General features: G+C 66.4%; 3 protein-coding genes across 3 annotated transcripts; all 3 read right to left on the bottom strand.

The window, feature by feature from the left end:
- Window positions 1-1,302: 1,302 nt before the first annotated feature.
- SV2A (synaptic vesicle glycoprotein 2A) lies at window positions 1,303-10,593 on the bottom strand. Its single transcript, XM_064638371.1, has 13 exons — window positions 10,096-10,593; window positions 7,149-7,883; window positions 6,131-6,311; window positions 5,871-6,022; window positions 5,657-5,790; window positions 4,971-5,060; window positions 4,667-4,777; window positions 4,474-4,562; window positions 3,753-3,917; window positions 3,521-3,654; window positions 2,964-3,167; window positions 2,191-2,350; window positions 1,303-1,635 (listed from the first exon to the last, which is right to left on the bottom strand). Exons 2-13 carry the CDS (start codon window positions 7,726-7,728, stop codon window positions 1,452-1,454), a joined length of 2,184 nt encoding a protein of 727 aa, XP_064494441.1. The 5' UTR covers window positions 7,729-7,883; window positions 10,096-10,593; the 3' UTR covers window positions 1,303-1,451.
- Window positions 10,594-12,357: 1,764 nt separating this feature from the next.
- SF3B4 (splicing factor 3b subunit 4) lies at window positions 12,358-16,502 on the bottom strand. The gene is given in 7 exon segments (XM_064638379.1): window positions 12,358-12,598; window positions 12,600-12,682; window positions 12,937-13,107; window positions 14,245-14,439; window positions 14,959-15,501; window positions 15,913-16,041; window positions 16,387-16,502. Coding segments are annotated over 7 exon segments (1,257 nt in total). The 5' UTR covers window positions 16,421-16,502; the 3' UTR covers window positions 12,358-12,496.
- A 431-nt stretch (window positions 16,503-16,933) lies between these two features.
- MTMR11 (myotubularin related protein 11) lies at window positions 16,934-21,895 on the bottom strand. The gene is given in 16 exon segments (XM_064638372.1): window positions 16,934-17,214; window positions 17,616-17,789; window positions 17,791-17,880; window positions 18,179-18,373; window positions 18,518-18,688; window positions 18,871-19,046; window positions 19,117-19,187; window positions 19,420-19,483; window positions 19,577-19,698; window positions 19,781-19,869; window positions 19,949-20,036; window positions 20,252-20,511; window positions 20,605-20,747; window positions 21,010-21,082; window positions 21,576-21,776; window positions 21,778-21,895. Coding segments are annotated over 16 exon segments (2,073 nt in total). The 5' UTR covers window positions 21,838-21,895; the 3' UTR covers window positions 16,934-17,118.
- Window positions 21,896-22,457: the final 562 nt, after the last annotated feature.

Raw genomic sequence — 22,457 nt, 5'->3', positions numbered from 1 at the left:
GGGGGAGGATTATTTGAGGTCATTTTGTGCTTTTTTTTTGGGGTGGGTTTGGTTGTTGTTGGGTTTTTTTTCCATTTTAATTAATTTACAAACACCTGAAACTACAGCACGGCACGACAGAGCTACGGGGGGGGGCGGGGGGGCCCCAAGGACCAGCTACACCGAGGGGGGGGACAAAGCACACGGGGGGGGCTGCTCGGAACGGGGGGGGGCTGCCCTGGGAAGGGGGGGTCTGTGGGGGGCTCTGACTGACCCTAGGGGGTTAATCCGGGGGGGGGGGGCACAGCATTGGGGACCCCCTGAACCCCGATTTCTTATAGGAGGGGGGCACAGCACTGGGAACCCACCCTGAACCCCGATTTTTTTGGGGGGGACGTGGGGGGTGTTTGTGCTTTGCAAACCGCTGGTGGTTCTGGGCTGGGGGGGAGGGGGAAAGGGGGGGGGGTAAAAAGGGGTAAGGGGGGGGTTAAAAGAGGGTGCAGGGAGATGTGGGGGTGCAGGAAGGGAAACAGGGCTGGGAGGAGGGAAAAGGGGGTGCAAGGAGCTCCCCTCACCCACACCTCCCCCCCCCAGAGAGAAAAATCCTTTAAAAATCAGTTAAAAAGTTACTAACTGGCAGTTTTGGGGTTCCCCCCACTGGATCCCAAAATGACACCAAGGACTAGAGGTTGTGGCCAGGGGGGGACTGTGCTTTGCATCCCAAAATTTGGGCACCCCAAAGTGGGGGCACCCACGGAGGAGGGGGGGAGGGTGTGTGCTTTAACCCTAGAAATGTTGGGCACCCCCGGGGGGGGGGGAATCTGCACCCCAAATTGCTGCACCCCCCCACAAAGGGACCTACACCCCAATATCCTGTGCCCCCCCGAGGCATTGCTGGGGCACCCCAAGGCCTCTTGCACCTCAAAAGGCCACCCGCCCCCCTCTCCCAGGGGACCCCCCCCAAAATCCTTGTGAGGACCTTGCTGGGTGCTCTCCCTGGGGATGGGGATACTCAGAGCCTTCATCCTCCTCCTCTTCGGCTCAGCAGGGATTCAGGGGGTGCACAGGGCCTGTGTGTCCCCCCTCCCCAAGGCTGGGGCCCCCTGATCCCCACAGCCCCCCCAGGAACGAGCAGCAACTCACAGAGGGGGTGACACCGAGAAAAGAAATGGGGGGGGGGGCTCAGAGGGGTTTTGGGGGTTGGGGTGGGGGAGCTGGGGTGGTCAGGAGTGGGTTTGGGGGGTCTTGAGGGGGGGGGTTGGGGTGTCAGAGGGGTCTGGGGGAGGGGGAAGGGGCCAAGTGCAAATGAAAAAGATCCCAAAATGCTCCAAGAAGACGTTTCACAGTGTCTAACGCGACTAATCCCGGGGGCACGGGGCGGGGGGAGAGGCTGGATTTGGGAGGGGGGGGATACCCCGGGGAGGAGGAGGAGGGGGCAGGGGGGGTGTTTCCCTCTCCCCCAGCCCCCCCCATCACTGCAGGACCTGCCCCCGCGTCTCGGGCAGTTTGAGGGCCAGGGAGCTGCCGAGGGCCAGCGCGGCCGAGGCCAGGAGGATGGGCACGGCCTTGGTGATGCCCACGAAGGAGGTGAAGATGCTGATGCCCAGCACGGCCGCCAGCTTGCACAGCGCGTTCAGGAACCCGAACGCCGTCGTCCTGGGGGGGGCATGAGGGGAATGGAGGGAGGGGGGGGTCGTGTGAGTGGGGGGAACCCCGAAACAGGCACTCAGCGCCCTGAAATGGGCACCCGGTGTCCCGAAACAGGACTCGGCACCCTCGAGGTTGGCACCCAGTGTCCCAAAACTGGCACCCAGTGTCCTGAAACCAGCACCTGGCACCCCGAACTGGGACCCAACACCACGAGATTGGCACCCAGTGCCCTAAAACTTGCACTCAGTGTCCTGAAACTGGCACCCAGTTCCCTGAAACTGGCACCTGGCACCCTGAACTGGGACTCGGCACCCCCGAGGTTGGCACCCAGTGCCCCAAAAGTTGCACTCACTGTCCCAAAACTGGCACCCTTGCACCCAAAACCTCACTCCTTGAACCCAAAACCTCACTCCTTGCACCCAAAACCTCACTCCTTGCACCCAAAACCCTCACTCCTTGCACCCCAAACTTCACTCCTTGCCCTCAAAACCTCCCTCCTTGCACCCAAAACTACTCCTTACCCCAAAACCTCCCTCCTTGCACCCAGCCCCGAGGCCCCACCTCTTGTCAGAGGGGTAGAGCTCCACGGTGAGCACGTCGAGGGCGTTCCAGGAGGCGATGCTGACCCCCCCGAAGAGGCAGAGCAGGGCGATCATGGCCGACTCGCTGTTCCCAAAGGACAGGAAGAAGCAGCTGACGCAGGACATGACGCTGGAGCCGGCTGGGGGGACACAGGGACACGTCAGGACGGTGGGGACACTGAGGCAGGGGGTGGGAGGGTCGCCAAGGGGGGAGGGAGGGTGAGGGTGGCACACCCAGGAGGGTCTCCAAGGGGGAAATAGAGGCGGGATGATCGACCAAGGTAGGAGGTCAAGGTTCCCAAGGGGTGATGGAGGTGGGGGATGATCCACCAGGAGAGACAGGGCTTAGGAAGGTCCCCGGGAGATCAACGGAGATGGGGGTGACCCAGCAGGTGGGAGGGGGATCAGGAACATCCCCAGTGGGGTGATGGAGATGGGGTGACCCACCAGGGTGGTCCCCAAATGGGGATGCAGGTGGGGTGACCTGGCAGGTGGGATGGGGGCTCAAGAACATCCCCAGTGGGGTGATGGAGATGGGGTGACCCACCAGGGTGGTCCCCAAATGGGGATGCAGGTGGGGTGACCTGGCAGGTGGGAGGGGGGCTCAGGAAGGTCGAGAGGCAGTTTGGGTTGGAAGGGACCCTCAAGAGCACTTCCCACAGACCAGGCTGCCCTGCCCAGCTCGACCCTGGCTGTCTCAGGGAGGGGTCACCCCCCAGACCCCCTCCCACGGGGTGCCCCCCCGCTGCCCACCCAGCATGCGCAGGCGGCCGATCTTGTCCATGAGCAGGGCCGAGACGATGTTCCCGGGCAGCACGGCCAGGGTGCCCAGGAAGCTGACGAAGTAGATCATGTAGGCGTTGTTGTCGTCGCTGAAGTCCAGCTGGCAGCCCTCCTTGTTGTGCAGGAACGTGCTGTTCACCACCCGGCTGTTGATGAACTTGTACTCAAAGAGATCTGGGGGGGAGAGGGGGACATGGGGTCGCTCCGTCTGCCCCCTTGGGCACCTTCCTGATCCCCTCCCGCCTGGTGGGTCACTCACACCTCCATCACCCCCTTGGGGACCACCCTGGTGGGTCACATTATCTTCATCACGCCCTGGGGACCATTCTGAACCCCCCTCCCACCTGCTGGGTCACCCCGTCTCTGTCACCCCTTGGGGGATCTCATGGGTCACCCCAACTCCACCATCCCCTTGGGGACCTCCCTGACCCCCCTCTCCAACCTGTTGGGTCCCCCCCATCTCCATCAGCCTCCTGGGGACCCTCCTGGGGGGGTCACCCCCCCCTCCGCCCCCACGTGCCCCCCACCTGTGTTGTAGAAGACAGTGGAGATGAAGGTGCAGTTCTTGAAGAAGGTGTTGCTGGAGGTGATGTCCTCGAAGTAACACTCCTCGAAGAGCGAGTCCTCGAACGTCACCGACTTCATCTTCAGCCCGATGAACCTGCGTGGTGGGATGGGAGGGACACCCCATCGCTGCCCCTCTGCTCCCACACCCCAAGCTCGGCCCCCCCAGGCTCAGTCCCCCCAACCTCCACTCACTTGTCGTTGAAATACTCGCCGCCACGGTGCACCTGGTTCTCCAGGGTGAAGTTGAAGGTGAAGTGTCGGACCTTCTCACGCGTGAAGAGCTTGGTGCGTGAGGCGTACTCGATGCTCTGCAGGTGCTTGATCATGTCGGGGAACCACACGGTGAGCCCGTAGTAGCTGCGGGGACAGGGGTGAGCGGGCACTGCCAGCCCAGGGCTCCCAGTGCCAGCCTGTGCCATCCCAGTGCCAGCCTGTGCTATCCCAGTGCTACTCGTCCCATCTCATCCCACCCGGTGCTGCCAGCTCCATCTCAGTCCCAGCCCAGACCTCCCAGTACCGATCTGGTGCTATCCCAGTTCTGACAGCTCCATCCCAGTGCTGCCTGGCTCCATCTCAGTCCTGGCCCAGTGCTGTCTGTCCTGGCCCAGTGCTGCCTAGTTCCATCCCATCCCATCCCATCCCATCCCATCCCATCCCATCCCATCCCATTGCTGTCCATCCCATCCCATCCCATCCCATCCCATCCCATCCCATCCCATCCCATCCCATCCCATCCCATCCCATCCCATTGCTGTCCATCCCATCCCATCCCATCCCATCCCATTGCTGTCCATCCCATCCCATCCCATCCCATCCCATTGCTGTCCATCCCATCCCATCCCATCCCATCCCATCAATCCCATCCCATCCCATCCCATCCCAGGGCTGTCCATCCCATCCCGCCCCCCGGCACCTGAAGGACATGGTGAACCACACCGCCATCATCATCAGCGTCACGCGCCGGAACTCGGGCGCGAAGCACTGCTGGAAGTTGCTCCAGACCTGTGAGGGGACGTGGGAGGTGATGGGGACACGGGAGGTGGCGGGGACGTGGTGGGTGACAGGACAGGGGGGCCGCGGGGACCCCCGGGCAGCTCCGGCCTCACCTGCTGCGACAGGTTGAGGCATCGGACGAGCCAGCGCCGGTACCACGTCCCGGTGTCCGACTGGATCTCGATGAGCTCGTCCTCCCGCTTGATGGTCTTGATGTGTGTGACCTGGGGGGGACAGTTTGGGGACACCGGGAAGCACCAGCCTCGGACCCGCCCCACCTTGTACCTCAATTTTCCCCTCCCGGGCACTGCTTTTATCCCAGAGCTGGGAATTGCAGCCCCTGCTCCTGGAGGAGCCTCCCCCTCCCACCTTGAGGTGCTGGGGACCCCGGGGCCCAGCCCTTGGGGGGGTCCTTACCGAGAAGACCCTCTCGGGGTGGCCCTTGGCCCTCATGTTGGTGTCATGGACCTGCTTCAGCACCATCCAGGCCTCATCGTGCTTCCCATTCTGTGAGGCAGCGCCGGGTCAGCCCGGGACACCCCGGACACGGACACGGACACGGACATGGACCCAGACCACCCCCCTGCAGTCCCTGTCTGGGTCCCACCACCCTCCTGGGTCCTGCCACCCACTTGGGGATCCTAGTGTGAGTCCCTCCACCATCTTCATCACCTCCTTAGTGTCCCACCATCCTCCTGGGTCCTGCCACCCACTTGGGGGTCCTTGTGATGGTCCCTCCACCATCTTCATCACCTCCTGAGTGTCCCACTACCTGCCTGGGGTCCCTGCCTCCTATCATTCACTCCAGGGGGTTCCTGCCCAGGCCCTACCACCCCCCTGGGTGTCCCTCTCTGGGTTCCCCCATCTCCACCACCCTCCTGGGGGTCCCTGCCCGAGTCCCCTCATCTCTACCACCCCCCTGGGTGTCCCCCTCTGGGTTCCTCCAACTCCACCACCCTCCTGGGGGTCCCCGCCCAAGTGCCCCACACACGGGGATCACTTCCTAGGTTCCCCCATCTCCCCCCCTCCACACTCGGGGTCCCTGATGCACCCCCAGTCCCCCTCCCGGGACACTGCCGTGCCCCACCCCGTGCCCCCCCCACCTCCAGGTAGAAGCGGGGGCTCTCGGGCATGGTGGTGAGCGCCCCGATGGCGAAGACCGAGGGGAAGGCGCAGACGAGCACGAAGACCCTCCAGCTGTGGAACTGGTACGCGGAGCCCATCTGGAAGCTCCAGCCTGCGGGGACGGGACAGGACACGATGCTGGGGCTGAAACCCGGCGAGCCCCTCACGCTCCACCAGCCCGGGGGGTCCTACCGTAGTGGGGGATGATGGCCCAGGCCATGGCGGAGGCGTAGATGCCCCCGATCATCCAGAACATGCAGAGCCAGCTCAGGTGCTCCCCGCGCTTCTCCTGCGCCAGGAACTCCGAGAAGTAGGAGAAGACGATGGGGATGGAGCCGCCGATGCTGGGGACGGAGGGGAGCGGTGTCACCCCCGCCCCCGTGACCCCCCGCGCACGGGGGGGAGCTCGGCCCCCCTTCTGGGGGTCCCACGCGCGGCCGGGGCCCCCTTACCCCACGCCCGAGAGCAGGCGGCAGAAGAGGAAGGTGCCGTAGCCCTGGACGAAGGAGGAGAAGAAGGCGAAGACGCTGTTGACGGAGAGGGAGATGAGGAGGCACTGCCTTCGGCCCAGCCGGTCGGCCAGCCCGCCCCACACGAACGCGCCCACCATCATGCCCAGGTACACGATGAGTCCTGGGGAGGGGGACACACGGAGAGGTCACTCCCGGGGCACCCAGGGACCTGCACCCTGAGTCACCAGGCAGAGGGGGATGGCGCTGGCAGGGACCCCCTCCCTGGGACACCTGGGTGCCCTTACAGGGAGGGGACAGAGCCCCCTGTGTGAATGGGGGATGGGGGTTGTCTCCCTGCTCTGCTCGGGGGGGGGGTTCAGAGGTGCCTCCAGGACCCCCACACCCAGCCCCTCCCCCTGTGTTGAGTTTGCCAGGTCTGTCAGGGACACGGGGCACCAGTAACCCCCGGTCTGGGGGGGTGTCAGGCTGTGGTGGGCACCACAGAGCAGTGGGGGGAGGCAGCCTACCAATGCAGCCCTCCACAGCCCCCCCAAACCCACTCTCAACATCCATTTTTCAGCCCCAGTCCATGAGTTCACACCCCCCAAACCTCCCTCCCCGTTGCTCAGGTGGGGACCAGTCTGGGACTGGGAGGAGGAGGATGGTGGGAGCTCTGTGCCCAGGAGGGGTCCTGTGTCCTTCCTTGTCCCCACATCCCTTCCTGAAGACCCTACATCTCCATGTCCCCGTAGTCCCCCAAATCTTCCTGTGTCTCCCCATACCCCCTATGTCCTTCCCCATCCCCAACCCTCCATCCCCTCACCCCCTCGTGCCTCTCTGCCCCCGCTATGTCCCATGTCCCCCCCCATCTCGTGTCTCTCAGTACCCCCATATCCCCACAGTCCCCCATGGACTGCCCCATGTCTCTCCACATCTCCCAGTGCCCCTCCACGTCCCGCTGACCCTCCTGTCCCCCCGTGACCCCCCCAAATCCCCCCCCGTGCCCGCCCCTCCTCACCCAGCATGCCCTTGTTGGAGTCGGAGAGGCACATGTCCTTCTCGGCGCTGGGCAGGACGAAGCCCACCACGAAGACCTCGACGCCGTCGGCCATGAGGGCCAGGCCCAGGACGAAGTAGAGGGTCCACTGGAAGCGGCCGTGGCCGCACTCCTGCAGGATGAGCTCGTACTGCTGCGCCAGCTCCTCGCGGTCCTTCCGCCGCTGCCCCTCGCTGTCGTCGAAGGCGCCGGTGGCCGTGGCGGCCCCCAGGCGCTCCCCCCCCTTCAGCGACTCTTGCCGGGGGATCCCCTGGTACTCGCCCTCGTAGATCTCGTCCTCCTCATCGTGGCCCTCGGTGGCGTCGCTGGACGCCCCCTCCTCCTCGTTGGCCCCCTCGCCCCCCCGGTAGTAGCCGTCCTGGGGCGCGTAGTCTTCGTCGTCCTCCTCCTCCTCGAAGCGGGAGTAGGAGCGCCGGGTGTACTCGTCCTGCACGCGGTCCATGCCCCGGCTCACCTTCTTGGCCGCCTGCTTCTTCACCTCCTTGGCGATGTCCTTGGCGCCGCGGATGAACGCCGTCCGGTCCCGGAACGACTCGTCCATGGCGCCGGCGGGATGGGACGGGATGCCGGCGTGGAAATGGGGAGGGGTCTCTGCGTCGGGGGCTGCGCCCTCAGGCCAGGGATGGGGGGAGATGGGTGATGGTGCTACCCATCCGTGGGAGGGGGCGTGGGGGGACCCCGGACACCGGCCCGGACCTGGGGAGCCCAGACACAATCAGGGCTGTGTTAAGAGTGGCAATGGCCCCACATCCCACCTCCCAACTTTTTTCCTGTCTCAGATGGAAACAGGAGGATTTGGGGGGCCCCCTGCGCCACAGTGAGGGGGGGGATGGTGGCCACAGGGCACAGCAGGAGCTGGGGTGGGAACAGGCTGGTGGACACTGGCTCCATGCCAGCCCCCACCCCTTAGGTGCCCCCTCCCATCACCTGGGGGAATCCCAGCTCCCACAGTTCACTGGGACACCCCCAGCACCTCCAGATCCATCCATTCCACGTCCATTCCAAAGGACAGAGGGAGCTGGGGGGGCATCACTGCCCCCAAGTACCCCAATCAATCCCCCCAGGACTGTGAGTCACCCCAAAAACACGGCCATCAGCAGGCCTGAAGGAGCCCCCTATTTCCTTGGGCACCACAGGATGGAGCAGCACCAGAGGGACAGGGAGGGGACCAGCCCCAAGGGCACGGGGGTCCCCAAACCCTCCCAGTGCTGCCAGTGCCCGAGGTGGGGGCCTCAATGAGACAGGTTTGGGATTTGGGGGGTCCCTTGGGTGACAGTGACCCGGCCACGTCCCTGGCTCCGACCCAGCACCACGTGTGCCAGACCACACTCCCTGCGGAAGCTTCCAGGCAGGATTTGCTGTGGGAGACGCCGGCAGAGGCTGACCGGGAAGGGGGGGGGCTGGGGGCACCCCAAGTGCCCCAGGGTCCAGCCCTGGGGGAGGAGAGGGGGCACCCAGATACCTGGGGGGTGGCACCTCCCTGTGTCCTCATACCCTGTCCCCCTTCCCAGCCCAGCGACTCCCCCCGGCCGTGCAGAGCCCAGCTCAGCTCGTGACAGGGATGGACCCGCAGCCCCCCAGCCCGACGCTGCTGCCCCGGCCGCGGGGGCCGGCGTGACCCTCCCAAAGTGCTATTTTTATCCCCGGCCGGGCGGGAAGGAGCTGCGGGCAGAGGGAAGGAGCTGCGGGCGAGGGACGCAGCCGGCGCCGTATCCCCCCTCCCCGAGCGAGGGGACAGGGCACGCGGGGACGCTAAATTTAGCCCTTCGGAAACCCCGTGAGGGGGGGGGGCTGCGGCAAGGCCCGGCCCCCCCTTCCCTAGCGGAGCTGGGCAGGTGATTTCACAGGATAAAATGGCAAATTCGCCCCTGCTCTCTGCTCCGGCCGGGGGAAGCCCCCGCTCCCCTCCCTGAGGGTCCCGCGGACCCCCCGAGGCCCCTGGAAGGGGCCGATCCACGGCCAAGGTCATTTTTCTCCGGCCAGGCTGGCGGTTCCCTGCGGAGCCTCCCGATGCAGGGCCGGTGTTTCACGGAGCGGGAGGGATCGGGGGCTGGGGGAAGGAATCGGGGAGCAGGGAGAGGCCAAGTGCGCGGTGAGGAAGAGGATGGGCCGGGGAGCAAGGTCACCGCGGGCTCCGTGACGGAGGAGCGGCCGCACGAGCCGGGGAGCCTCGAGCGGCCGAGCCGACGGCAGGAGCCGGCGCCGGATGAGATCAAGGGGTTGATGCCACGAGGAAGCCAGAAATCCCACAGACCGCAGTCCCCCGAAATGCAGGAGCCGGGGGGGAAGGTGTCCCCCAAAAATGCCCGTCACGGGGGCAGAACGTGCCGCTGGCCCTGCGGCCCCGTCCTGGCGTTGGCCAGAGCCGGCACCACCAGCCCTGGACAAGGTTATCGGACCTGGATCCGGCTCCTCCTGCCGCGCATCCGAGCGGAGCCGGGGGTCGATGCAGCCACGCACCCCAAAACCCCCGGGGGTCCCAAGCTGGGGTCTGTGTCCCCCCCCCCCGCAGCCCCCCAGCCTCCCTGCAGAACGCCAGGAACATGGCGACAAGGGGAGAGTTTTAAATCACCCGTGTCCAAGGTCACCCCCCAAATACCCCAGTGCCACCCCCTCCCCAAAAACCCGCCGGTCCCCCCCCCCTCCCATCCCTGCGGCGGATTCCCGATCCCCTCCGGCTGCTCCCCGGCCGCAGGACGGCACGGGGGGATGACAGGAGCCCCCGAACACGCACATCCAAAGGCAGACCCGGGCTCCAGGGGAGGTTTTCCAGGACAAAATGGCCACAGCAAGTGGGAAGGAGAAGCCGAACCCCGAATCCATCAGCGGCTCCGTGAAGGCCGATTAACGCCGTGGGGAGGGGAGGGGATGGGATGTGGGGTATAAACCCGTTTTGTTCCCCCTTTACCTGGCTCAGCCCTCGCTCCGCTCCAGCTCCAGCTCCTTCCCGACGCCGGCGAGGAGGAGGAAGGTGCTCCGGCGAGGAAGGATGCTCGGGAAGGGATACGGCGAGGAAGGAGGATGCTCCGGCAGCGACACGGCGCGACAGCAGCTCCCGGGTACCAGCGCTACCGCCGCAGCCTCCGCCGCACACACGGAGCGCTGGGAGAGTCCATCGGCGCAGCCCCGGGAAGGGAGGGATCAGCCACGGCACGCGGATACCGGGGGGGCTCGGCGGGAGGGGGGGGTTCGCCCCTACCGAGGGGGGGGTGCGATGGATCCCCCGGGATGCTCACGGGGAGCTCCCGCGGGATCGGGGCTCCCGGGATGGAGCTGCTGGGATGGAGCCGCTCCGGAGGCTGCCGATGGCGGGGAGCGGGTGGTGGGCACGGGGGGCACGAGCCCGCGGCCCCCCCGGATCCCTCGGCGAGGCTCAGCCCCCCCTCCCGCCCCCCGCCGCCCCCCGCCCCCGGCACGGCTGAGTCACGGCCTCCGCGGGGCTGGATTGGGATTTTTTGGGATCAAATCGTCCCCGCCCGGGCTCGCCAGACCCGGCCCCTCTGCTGCGACACGACACGAACGGCCCCTGAGGGATTTTTTTTTAGGGGGGGGAGCTACGGCCGGGAGGGCACAGCGAGGTCTGGAATGCCCAAATTGAACGTCTTTTCCCACGGATCGTTTCCCAAGGGTGGGAAATAGGGACCCCCAGTGCTCCAGCCCCACTCCCCCCGGGGCTCTGGGGTGCTGTCCCCCCCAGCTGAGTTCGGGGTTGGGGGTCCTGGGGTCCCCACAGTGAGCAGGGATGGGGGGTCCTCCCAGAAGCTGGATCTTCCCTGACCCCCCTCCACTTACATCCCAGTGTACCCAAAGCTCCCTCCTCCTGCATCCCAATATTCCTGGAGCCCCAGCTTTCCTTAAAATCCCTCTCCCTGCATTCCATGCAACGAGCTAATCCAGTCTCAGCTTCCAGGATGTCAATCCCAAAGCCCCACAATCCAACAGGATCCAGCAGGATCAGCACTTCCCCTCAGACTGGAAAACGAGGACGGGGACCAGTCCACACCAGCGGCACCAGCACAGGGAAGGATTTAGGAACCCAAGATCCGGGAAATAGCAGTGACACGTTACTGGAAACAACCCCAAAAGGGGGATGGAGCTGCAGGGCGAGGCTGGGAGCAGGGCAGGATGCCCGCTTGGGATCGGGGCTGTGCCCTCAGGAGATCACATGCCCAGAGAGGCCCAGGGGCCGAGCTGCCCCCGGGGGGAGCGTGTCCCATGTCCTCGGGCTCCCGGTGACTCATGTGCCACTGTCACCACCCTGTGTCCCCGCTCCGCTCACACTCAGCCCCGGGGCTTCTTGTGGATCATGGGAGGAACAGTCTTGGCAGCAGCCAGGGAATGGCTCCTCCTTGGGAATGTTTGGCAGGGCCTGAAAACCCGGGGGGGGGGATACAACTGGGGGGAGTGGGATAAAAACGGGGGATGGCGACATAAAATAGGAGGAAAGGGATAAAAGCAGGGCTGACAATGGGATACAGCTGGAGGGAAGATGGGATGTAACTGGGAATGACAGGATAAAACCAGGGGGATGACGGGATAAAACTGGGGTGACAGTGGGGTAACACCAGGGGAGAAGGGAATGATGGAAGCCAACAGTGCCCCCTCCCTCCTCACAGCTTCTCAAATCCTTCCCATCTCCAGGCCCTGCTCTGACACCTCCTCACGGTGCTGAACGAACGAGGAAAAGGCAGATGATTCCAGTACAGCCCAGGGAAGCACAGAGCCATCCTCTCCCTCCTCTCCCAGCCCAACAGCTTCACCCCCAGTTAAGACCATCCCCAAAACCACAGGAAAACCAGCTGTGAGCAACCCCAACCCAAGATCCAATAGCTCATTCCCCTCCTGAGGAAAGGGATGTGGCAGGGACTCAGCAGAGAGGGATTCATCCCAAATCCCTCCCCTGAACATCCCTGTCTCTGGAATGAGTGTCCCGGGCTCCGAGGGCAGCCACCACCCCTCAGCTGGTGACAAACAGGTAGAGCCTCGTCCCCAATCCAGGGACCCTCTCGGTTCCCAAATCCTTTATTTGCCGGCGGGCGGCCGCTGCTTTCCGTACAAAACCAACAAACCTGGTAAAAAGGAGCTCGGAAAAGCTGCCAGGGAGAGAGAAAGGGGAGGAGGTGGAGGGAAAGTGAGGAAAACCAACAACACTATAAAAAAAAACAGGAGGGGAAAGTGGAGGGGGCAAGGACAGAGGGGAGGGACACCCCCAGTCCCCCCCAGGAGTGGGAATGTTGGTCCGAGGGGGCCGGGAAAGCCGAGGACGGACACAGAGGGTCCCGAGCGGGGTGGGGGGGCTGCCCCCCCTCTCAGGGCAGGGGTCCCCGCAGGGGCCCGCGGGGGGGCACCCCGGGGGGTCTCTGTGCCGGCCGTGGGGGCAGCGGGACCCTCTGGTATCCGTAGGGGGGGGGGCCGGGGGGGCCCGTTGTAGCCGTGGGGCGGCATCAGCGGGGGGGGCCCGCGGAGCCCGTGGTGCGGCAGCGGCCCGGGGTGACCTGTGGGACAGACGGGGGGTCAGTGCCTGGGGGGGGACGGACAGTGCCCCCCAAAACCCTCCAACCCACCCCAGGAGTTCCAGGGACAGCAGGTGCCCCTCAAACTCCCCACACCCCCCACCGTGGGTGCCCCTCAAACCCCCCTGTGGGTGCCACATCCAGCAGGTGCCCCCCAGCCTCTCCCATGGGTGCCCCCCCAAGCCCTCCCCGCCCCGTGGGTTCCCCAGATCCCCCCCAGAGCAGATCCCACTCACCCATGGGTGATCCAAAGTGCGGCCCCCGGGGTGGGAGCCCCATTGGGGGGGGTCCTGGGTGGGGCATTCCTGGGGGGGGCCGGGGGGGTGGCTGCCCTCCGGAGCCTGGGGGTCCTGGGTGGTGCTGGCCCATCCCGGGAGGTCCGTGGTGCACCTGCATCGGCGGCATTCCTGGGGGGACAACGGAGTTAGGGGTGCAGGGAAGCAGGGAAGCAGCTCCTGGCACCCCCAAGGGGGTTGGAATTCCAGCTGGATCTGGGCAGTGAGGGATGCAGAGGAGCTTCTGCTGCCAAAAAGGGGGTTAAAAAGGAGGGAACACGAAGCCAACAGCAAGAGGCTTGGATGCAAGTGTGTGGGAAAAGAGATGGGATCCTGAGTGTGTGCAGCCCTGGGACAGCGAGCAATCACCATCCTTGGAGATTCTGGACAAGCTCCCAGAGCACACTGGTGCTGGAGCCCGCCCTGCCCTGACTGAGGAAGCCAGGATGCCCCCCAAAACCTGCTTTTTCTCAATTATCCCGCTTTATCCCGTTGAAAAAAAGTCCAACAAACTGATTCCTTCCTCCCCCTGGGAAGCTCCAGCACCCGGTTTTCTCTCTCCGGGTGTAATTGGCTCCGCTCAGGCCCCGCCACCATCTGCTCCCAGCACGGCCAGGGAGGATCACACAAAGCTCCCTAATCAGGGCAGCTCTGGAGCCACAGGATCAAACAAATCCCAGAGAATCATTAAATTGCACATTTCACAAAATCGGGGCTTTTGAACCCGGAGCTGAGGCGCAGCCGCGGCTCCTTCCCGGGGCCACGGGGCCAAAATGGAATCAGGGAAACTACTTGTTTCCTTGAATTATTAATCCCTAAATTAGCTCCTGCCTTCCTTCCCTGCATCCCTGCCTTCCTTCCCTGCATCCCTGCCTTCCTTCCCTGCATCCCTGCTTTCCTTCCCTGCATCCCTGCTTTCCTTCCCTGCATCCCTGCTTTCCTTCCCTGCATCCCTGCTTTCCTTCCCTGCATCCCTGCTTTCCTTCCCATGTCCCTTCCTTCCCACGTTCCAGCCTTCCTTCCCACGTCCCTCCCTCCCTGCATCCCACACCTTCCCAGCTCAAGGACACCAGCCCCCCTCTCCCTGCCCAGGTGTCTCCCAGAATGCCACGACTCCCTAAATTCCCCAAATCCTTCGGAAATCCCACCAGGCCTCCCTCCATGATTGGAGGAGGGATCCTCTCACCCCCCACCACAACAGAAGCCGATCCCCACTCCCAGCCCCACTCCCAGCCCCACTCCCGGCCCCATTCCCGGCCAGATCCGTACCTGGGTGGTGCATCCCGCCGGGTGGGAAGGGGTGTGGGTGGGGTGGGTGCCCCCCTGCCGGGGCAGCCCCCGAGGGGGGTCCGGGGGCTCCGGCACCCGGCGGCATCGGCGGGGGGGGCATGGCCGGGGGCATCCCGGGGGGCAGCGCCCCGGGCGGCGGCACCGGTGGCGGGAACGAGCCGGGGGGAGGCAGGCCTGGAATACACAGCGGGAATTTGGGGAAGGGGAAACCCCCCAGTCAGAAAAACATGGGGAAGGGAATCAGGAGAGTCCTGGGAGCCCCAAGCCCCCAGTGTGACTGTGACCCACCCTCACAGCCCCCAGCCCCAGCTCCCACCCACCCGGGGGGGTGACCCCTAAGCCCCAGGGTGGTGAAGTCACCCCAAACCCCCCCATGGGACTGTGACCCCCCCCAATGTCACTGTCAACCCTCTCATGTGACCCTCCCAGGCCCCCAGCCCCACATCTCACCCACCTGGGGGGATGAACCCTGGGCCCCAGGGTGGGGTGTCACCGTGACCCCTCCAATGTGACCGTCACCCCCCTCATGTGACCATGACCCCTCCAATGTGACTGTCACCCCCCTCATGTGACCATGACCCCTCCAATGTGACTGTCACCCCCCTCATGTGACCATGACCCCTCCAATGTGACTGTCACCCCCCTCATGTGACCGTGACCCCCTCAGGACCCCCAGCCCCGCATCTCACCCACCTGGGGGGGTGACGCCGGGCCCCAGTGCGGTGACCACGGGCGTGGGCACCGAGGGGGGCGGGGGGGCGTCGGCGAAGAGCTGGTGGGGGCGGTCGGCCTGCGAGAGCGGGTTCTGCGCCGCCAGCAGCCGCTCGGCGGCCGAGCCGTGCCGCTCGCCCTTGGAGTCCTTCTTGAAGGCGTAGGACACGGTGATGGGCCGGTTGCACAGGTACTGCCCGTTCATGGCCTCGATGGCCGCGTCCGACGCGTCGAAGCTGGCGAAGTTGATGAAGGCGTAGCCCTTGGAGTTGCCCGTGTCGGGGTCCCGCATGATCTTGGGGGTCTGCAGGATGACCCCGAAGGCGCTGAAGGTGTCGTAGAGCAGCTTCTCGTCGATCTCGGGGTCCAGGTTGCCGATGAAGATGTTGGCGCCCACGTCCAGGTTCTTGTTGTGGGCGGAGGCCTTGTTCACTCGGATGGGTTTCCCGTAGAGCTTGATCATGTTCATGATCTTGATGGCGTAGTCGGCGTCCTCCTCGCTCAGGAACTCCACGAACCCGTACCCTGGGGGACCCCAAAGGGCTCAGGGGCACCCTAGGGGGCTCGGGGGGAACCCAATGGGTCTTCAGGAGAGGGGAGACCCCCCCCCACCCCCCACTTGATCTAAACCTCGATTGACTCAAAACCCCATTTAATTATGGATTGGAACTCCCTCGATTTGATTTTGGCCCCACCTGACCCTTCTCTCAATCCCTACTTGATCTAAACCCTGGGCCCCAAACATCCCCTTAGGGATGGAAGATGATTCCCCCCTCTCCCCACCCCAATTCCACCCCGGCTCTGCCCCCTGCTCAGGTCTGGGGGTCCCAGCCCCTCACCCTGCTGCTGGACACCCCACCCGTGTCCTCCCGCCCCCCGTTCTGCCCCTCCTTGGGATTTGCGGGGTCCCCATTGGGATTTCGGGGGGTCTCTCACCCTGGTGCTGGCCCGTGACCCGGTCCTTGGGCATGTGCGTGTTGACCACGGGCCCGGCCTGCAGGAAGAGCTCCCAGAGCAGGGGCTCGCTGACCTTCTCGTCCAGGCCCCCCACGTACACCGTGGCATCTGTGGGAATGCAGGTCAGAGCCGGAAAACCTCGGGATAACGGGGGGCTCGGGGCTGGGATCCCTCAAGTCAAAGCCCCTCCAAACCTTCACCAGATCCCCCCTAATCCGCCCTTACCCAGGCGGCCCCTCCAGCCCCCCCTTTTCCCTCGGGACACCAGACCGCCCCCCCATGTCCCCAGAACCCGCCAGTGCCCTTCTCTCCACGTCCCCAGGGTCCTCCCGGTGCCTCCCCCCATGGTCCCGGTGCCTCCCCCCATGGTCCCGGTGCCTCCCCCCATGGTCCCGGTGCCTCCCCCCATGGTCCCAGTGCCCCCCAGCGCCCCCCGTCCCCTCCCCTTCCCACCCTGGTTCCTCTCCGAGATCGGCCCCGCCGCCATCTTGTCCCGCTCCCGCGCGCGCGGCGACGCACGCCCGTGACGTCACCACGTCGCCCGCGGGGAGGCGGGCCGGAAGTGGCGTCCGGCGGGGAAGGCGCGGCGGCCATCTTGGGTGTGGGCGGGAGGGGCGGCCGGGCGGCAGCGCCTTTCCCGTCTGTCGCGATATCGCCCGCGACAGGCGACGGCAGCGCCCGCGTAGCCGGGAGAGAGCGCCCTCGGTGCCCGGGAGTGCTCAGTGCCAGGGGGTCCCAGTGCCAAGAGATCCATCCCAGTGCCAGGAGATCCCAGTGCCAGGGGATCCCAGTTCCGGGGATCCCAGTTCCAGGGGATCCCAGTGCCAAGAGATCCCAGTTCCATGGGAACCCAGTTCCGGGGATCCCAGTGCCAGGAGATCCCAGGGCTGAGGGTCCCAGTTCTGGGCTCCCGCAGTGTCCCCATCCCATTCCTATCACATCCCATCCCCATTCCCATTCCCATCCCATCTCTTCCAATCCCTTCCGCTCCGATCCCATCTCATCCCGGAGCTCCTCAGGCCTCATGGAGGCAGCACAGGTTTAATGGAAAACTGGGTCCGTGCTCTGCCCTTCCTGGGACCCCCGGAATGCACGGGGAGGAGCTGGGGGTGCCAGGAGACCCCAAATCCCAAGGGATCCTGGTGGGAACCCAGAGCCATGCTGGGTCAGGTGCTCTCCGGGGGCTCAGCGGGGTCTCCACGTGTTCCAGGTGCGGAGCCGGTCCTGGAGCAGCTCCAACTCCTCGACCAGGCCGGACCAAGATGGGGCAAAGCGCCCACGCTGTGGAGAGATGATGTGGATACAGGACACGGGAATGGGACAGGGACATGGGAATGGGACAGGGACATGAACAGGGACACGGGACAAGGACATGGGAATGGGACAGGGACATGGACAGATACAGGGGACAAGGACATGGGACAGGGACATGGGACAGGGCAGGATGGATGGACATGGGGTCCCCCCAACCATCCATCCATCCATCCATCCATCCATCCATCCCCCCGATGGACACAGGGGACACGGATGGGGATGGATGGACGGACATGGGGTCTAGATGGACATGGCCATACAAGACCCCCCCTACCGCCCCCCCAAGCCCAAGCATCAGGATAGGTCGGGGCCCCCCCAAAGCAAGACTCCCCTGAAGCAGGACCCCCCCAGCTCCCCCATCCCAGTACCTGTTCCTGGGGCAGCCCCCTGAGGTAGCAGCGGTGCCAGAGCCGGACGCAGGGTCCGGCCGTGCAGGGCAGGAGCAGCCCTGGGGGGGGCCGGGAGCCCCCTGAGATGCCCCCCCGTGCCCCCCGGCTCTCCAGGGGGGGGTCCCGCTGTGGGGGGCGCGGGGGGGGGGCGGCTGCTCCGCCAGGGCAGGGGGTGGGGGCACAACGAGCCCTTGGCCAGCACCAGCACGGGCCCGGCCCCACGCCAGGGGCAGGGGGCTGCAGGCTGGGAAAGGGGGGAAAACAGGGATTAGGGAAAATGGGGGGAAATCCAGCAGAGGGGGAGAGGAATGGTGGGTAATAGGGATTAGGGGAAAAAAAAAAGGAGAGAGGAAATCAGCAGAGAGGGAAGGGAAAATGCAGGGAAATATGGATTAAGGAAAAAAGAGCAGGGAATCCATTGGGAAGGGAAAAAATGGGGGGGGGGAATAGGGATTAGTGAATAAAGGGAGGGAAAAGCCAGCTGGAGGGGCAAATGGGGGGCAAACAAGGGGTGCAGCCCCCCCCAGCCCAGCCTCACTCACCCCGTCCGGGGTCGGGGGCTTGGTGGGGGCCGGGGGTCCTACGGGGTTCCGGAATCGCTCCCGCTGTTCTTGGCTGTAGCGCAGCCCCCAGGCCCAGACCGGGGGGAAGGGGCAGGCAGAGGGGCCCCCCCTGTGCCCCCCCGAGGGGTCCTGCCAACCACCCACCGGGCGGTAGGTCTGGCTGCGGGGCCGGGGCTGCAGGGAGAGATGGAGTCGGGGGGGGTCAGTGCCCAGTTTGGGATGGGGACACCGAGGCGCTGGGGAGAAGGGGTGAAACGGGAGGTTTTGGGGGTGCCCCTGCCCAGTTTGGGATGCAGGAGTGCCCCCCGGCCCCCTCACCGGGCTGCCGTGGCCCCGCTGCCGCTGGCAGCTGAAGCGGAAGGTGCTGAAGTAGGGGCTGAAGCTGCTGTCGTGGAGCGCCAGGAGAAACGCCTCGGTGAAGCCGAAATCCGCCGGGAATTGCCGCAGGAGCTGCCACGTGCAGTCCAGGAACAGCAGGAACACGGGGGCCTGCCGGGGGGACACTCCTGTCACCCCGTGGGGACGGGGGTGGGGGGGTCCCACCTCCTCCTAACCATGGGGGGTCCTGGCTCCTGTCACCCCATGGGGACGCAAATGAGGGGGGGACCCACCTCCTCCCGAGGGGGGTCCTGTCTCCTATCACCCTGTGGGGACAGGGATGGGGGTCTCACCTCCTCCCGGGGGGTGTCCTGGCGGAGCAGCCCCAGGCGGCGTGGGAAGGGGTGTCCGGCTGCCACCCACTCCCGCTGCACCAGGCTCTGGAAGCCGGGCAAGGAGCGGGCGTGGGGGTCCCCCAGGAGCTGCACCAGCGAGGCCAGCAGGCAGTTCAGGTCCCGGTCCGAGGGCTCTGGGGGGGTGAGGTGGTGAGGGGGGGGTCCCCTTTCCATCCCCCTGCACCCCCCTCCCGGTGCCCCCACCTTGCAGGACCACGGAGCAGCGTCTCCCCGCCAGCAGCGATACCACCTCCACGGCTTTCCTCAGGCAGGTGCTGGGGGGCAAAAGGGAGAGGTCAGGGCACCCCAAAATGCCACAGTCACCTGCCCGGGGGGCTGCAGCCCACCCTGGGGGACTCCCACACCCACCACAGTGCCCCCAATTGCCCCACAGCCACCTGGAGGGGGACATCCCGCTGTGGGGAGTGGGGTTTTAGGGGAATATCCCCTCTACACCCCAAAATACCCCCCTGCACCCTGAAGAGCCCCTCCTTGTCACCCACTCACCGGACGTGATCCAGCCAGTGCGTCCCCTCCAGGGCCGAGAGCCACTTCTCCTCCACCACCGCTCCTGGATCCCACAGGATGAGGGGTCAGCGGAGGGAAGGCCCCCCTCCCCCTGGTGGGTTTGGGGGTCTCCAGGGGCCCCCCCCATGCTGCTCACCGGGCAGGCAGAGCGCCCGCAGCTTGAGGTGGGCGAGCTGGATGTCGGCGGGCGAGGGCAGCTCGGCCGTGTCGGCCAGAACGCAGGGCCCGCGGCCCCCCAGCAGCAGCATCTCCAGGCACCTGGGGGGCACAGGGACCCCCGGGTGGGGCCAGGCCGGGGTGACACCCCCAGCCCTCCCCCCAGGGACCCCCTGAGACCCACCTCACGTCCTCGCTGCCCGGCTCCGAGGCCGGGTGGAAGCCGGCGGCTCTCAGCAGGTCCCCCCCGCCCGGGTGGTGCCAGCACAGGCGCTGTGGGACAAACAGGATGACCCCCCAACATCACCTCCCAGCCCCCTGCCCACCCCCCCATGGCCCCCTGGGCACTCACGGGCACCCGGCGCTCCTGGAAGTGGCCGAAGGTTCTCTTGAGGTCGTGGTCCAGGAGCCCACTGGGCACCCACAGGTACCGGGGGAGGCTGCGGGCAGGGGGGCACAGGGTGGGGTCCCCCCAAACCCCGGGTGCCGTTTCCAGTGGCTCAGGGGGGGTTTTCCCCAAACCACAGGGGCAGACGGGGGGGGTTTCCCCACAGCCCTACGTGGCTGATCCCTCTGGGAGGGTGGGAGGTCCATGCTGTGACACCCCCTTAGGTGTTGGGGGGCCCAGAGACCCCCCTGCCCGGCGGGGCCGTACCTGGGGGCCATGTCGAAGCGCTCATTGACGACGCTCACCCTCCAGCCCGCGGCACCCAAACGCTCCAGCTCCTTCTCCCAGTCCTGCAGGCTCTCAAAGAGCAGCGTGGCACCCAGGCCTTTCTCCTCCTCATCGCTGTCCTCATCATCCTCCTCTTCCTCCGGGGGGGCCTCGGCAGGGCAGGACCAGCCATTGTGTCCCTCAGTGGCATCCTCTGGCCTCATGGCTGCTTCCCGTGCCTGGGCGATGGCATTGGCCACCTGCGAGGGCAGCCGGGGTTGGGTGTGAGCCCCCCAACCTCCCCAGAACCCAGAGTGAGGGTCCAACACTTCTGCACTCCCCCCCCGGCTCACCCGGAACGCCTGCAGAGCCAACCCGTTCTCAGGGAAGTAGAAACGGAGCAGGCGGAAATCCCGGCAGAACACGGCGAGTTCCTCGGGGATGAACTTGAGGGTGGAGGTGGCCGTGAGCACCTTGGGCTTGGAGAAGCTGCTGGCTGGGGGGACACGGGGGGGGGAGGCTGTGAGGGCCAGCTGAGACCTGCCCAGCTCATCACACAGGGCTGAGAGCTGAGACCTGCCCAGCTCATCACAGGGCTGAGAGCTCAGACCTGCCCAGCTCATCACACAGGGCTGAGAGCTCAGACCTGCCCAGCTCATCACACAGGGCTGAGAGCTGAGACCTGCCCAGCTCATCACACAGGGCTGAGAGCTGAGACCTGCCCAGCTCATCACACGTGCCCCGCGGTGTCCTATTACCTGCCACCAGCTCGCGGATGCAGGGCAGGGCCACCTCGTCCTCGGAGCGGAGGAGGCCGTGGGAGCCGGGGGCCTGTGGGAGAGCAGGGAGGGCTGGAAGCTGCCCCGGAGTGTCCCCCCCCCATCCCTGGAAGGGTGGTGGGGATGGATCGGGGTCCTACGGCTGTCCCAAATCCCTCATTCCTTGCTCTTTGTCCCCCACACCGTCCTGCTGTGAGGAGCTCCCGGGGCGAACACGGCGGTTCCGCATTCGACCAGCCAGGGTGGGCTGGGATGGGGTTGGGATGGAGCTGGAATGGGGCTGAGGTGGAGCTGGCAGGGGGTGTAGATGCAACCGGGATGGGGGGCAGGATGGGTCTGGAGTGAAGCTGGGATGAGGCTGGGATGGGGTGGGAAGGGGCTGGCCTGACAGTCGGGGTGCGGTGGGATGGGGTCGGGATGGGACAGGGATGCGGTCAGATGGGGTCGGGATGGGACAGGGATGCGGTGGGTTGGGGTCGGGCTGCGGGGGGGCAGCGCGGGGTCCCGCGGTCCCGTTCCCGGTATTCCCGGCGTTCCCGTCGCACCTGGCCGGGCAGGAAGGCGAGGCGGCGGTTGGTGCAGAGCAGCGTTCCCGGGACGGAGCCGCCGCCGTCCCCGCAGCGCTGCCGGGCGCCCGCCGCCTCCTCCAGCACCCGCTCCCCTGCGGGGACCGGCACTGGGTCCGGGGCTCCGAGGGCCCCGAGCCCCCCGAGCCCCGCTGGGACCCCCGGACCCCCCGGTCCCGCCCCCGGCCCTACCTGGGAGCCCGGGGAAGGCCGGGCGGCGCCCGCCCGGGGCCCCGTTCATGGCGCAGGGACTTTGGCCGGGCGGGCCCGGAGCGGCGGGGCCGGAGCGGCCGGGAGGGAGCCCGGAGCGCCCGGCCCGGCCCCGGCATCCCGCCCCTCACCCCGGCATCCCGCCCTCCCCCGGCATCCCTGCCCCGGCATCCCGCCCCCCCGGGGACCCGGGATTCCACGCGTCCCGACATCCCGACCCTTCCGCTCCCGGCATCCCGCCCCCCGCCATCCCAGCGCCCGGTCCCGGCGGGGGGAAAGCGGGGAGAGCCCAGGCGGATGGTGGAGGGGTGGTGGAGGGGACAGCCCTGGGGACCCCGTCCAGGGACGGGCCGTTCTGGGGTCCCCGCAGCCCCGGGGACCCCGCCAGGGACGGGTGGTCCTGCGGTCCCCGAGCCCCGGCCCCCCATAAGCGCTGCCCCGGGCAGGGGAACCCCCAGACCCCGTCCCGTCCCCGCAGCGTCTCGGGGGGGCCCCGGGGCCTCTCTCGGGGCCGGGCGGAGCGCGGTGACTCACGGCCCAAGCACGGAGCCTTCTCCTCCCAGCTGGAACAGCGGCTCCCGAGCCGGGCCCACCCGGCCCCCGCCTCGCCGCCCCCGCACCCGGCGGCAGGTGGATGGTGGCCCTGGGGCC

This window comes from Pseudopipra pipra, chromosome 29, assembly GCF_036250125.1.
Source record: "Pseudopipra pipra isolate bDixPip1 chromosome 29, bDixPip1.hap1, whole genome shotgun sequence".
In the NCBI taxonomy this organism is placed as follows: Eukaryota; Metazoa; Chordata; class Aves; order Passeriformes; family Pipridae; genus Pseudopipra; species Pseudopipra pipra.
The sequence above is the reverse complement of the archived record's forward strand: the minus strand, read 5'-3'. Positions and strand labels throughout refer to the sequence as shown.

Bases quoted from the DNA above. Each gene is read 5' to 3' on its own strand.
- SV2A (XM_064638371.1), bottom strand. From the start codon at position 7,728: ATGGACGAGTCGTTCCGGGACCGGACGGCGTTCATCCGCGGCGCCAAG. The intron at 6,312-7,148 runs GTGAGGAGGGGC...CCCCCTCCCCAG, and splicing joins CTCCAACAAGGGCATGCTGG to GACTCATCGTGTACCTGGGC. The intron at 1,636-2,190 runs GTGGGGCCTCGG...TGCCCCCCCCAG, and splicing joins CTCTACCCCTCTGACAAGAG to GACGACGGCGTTCGGGTTCC.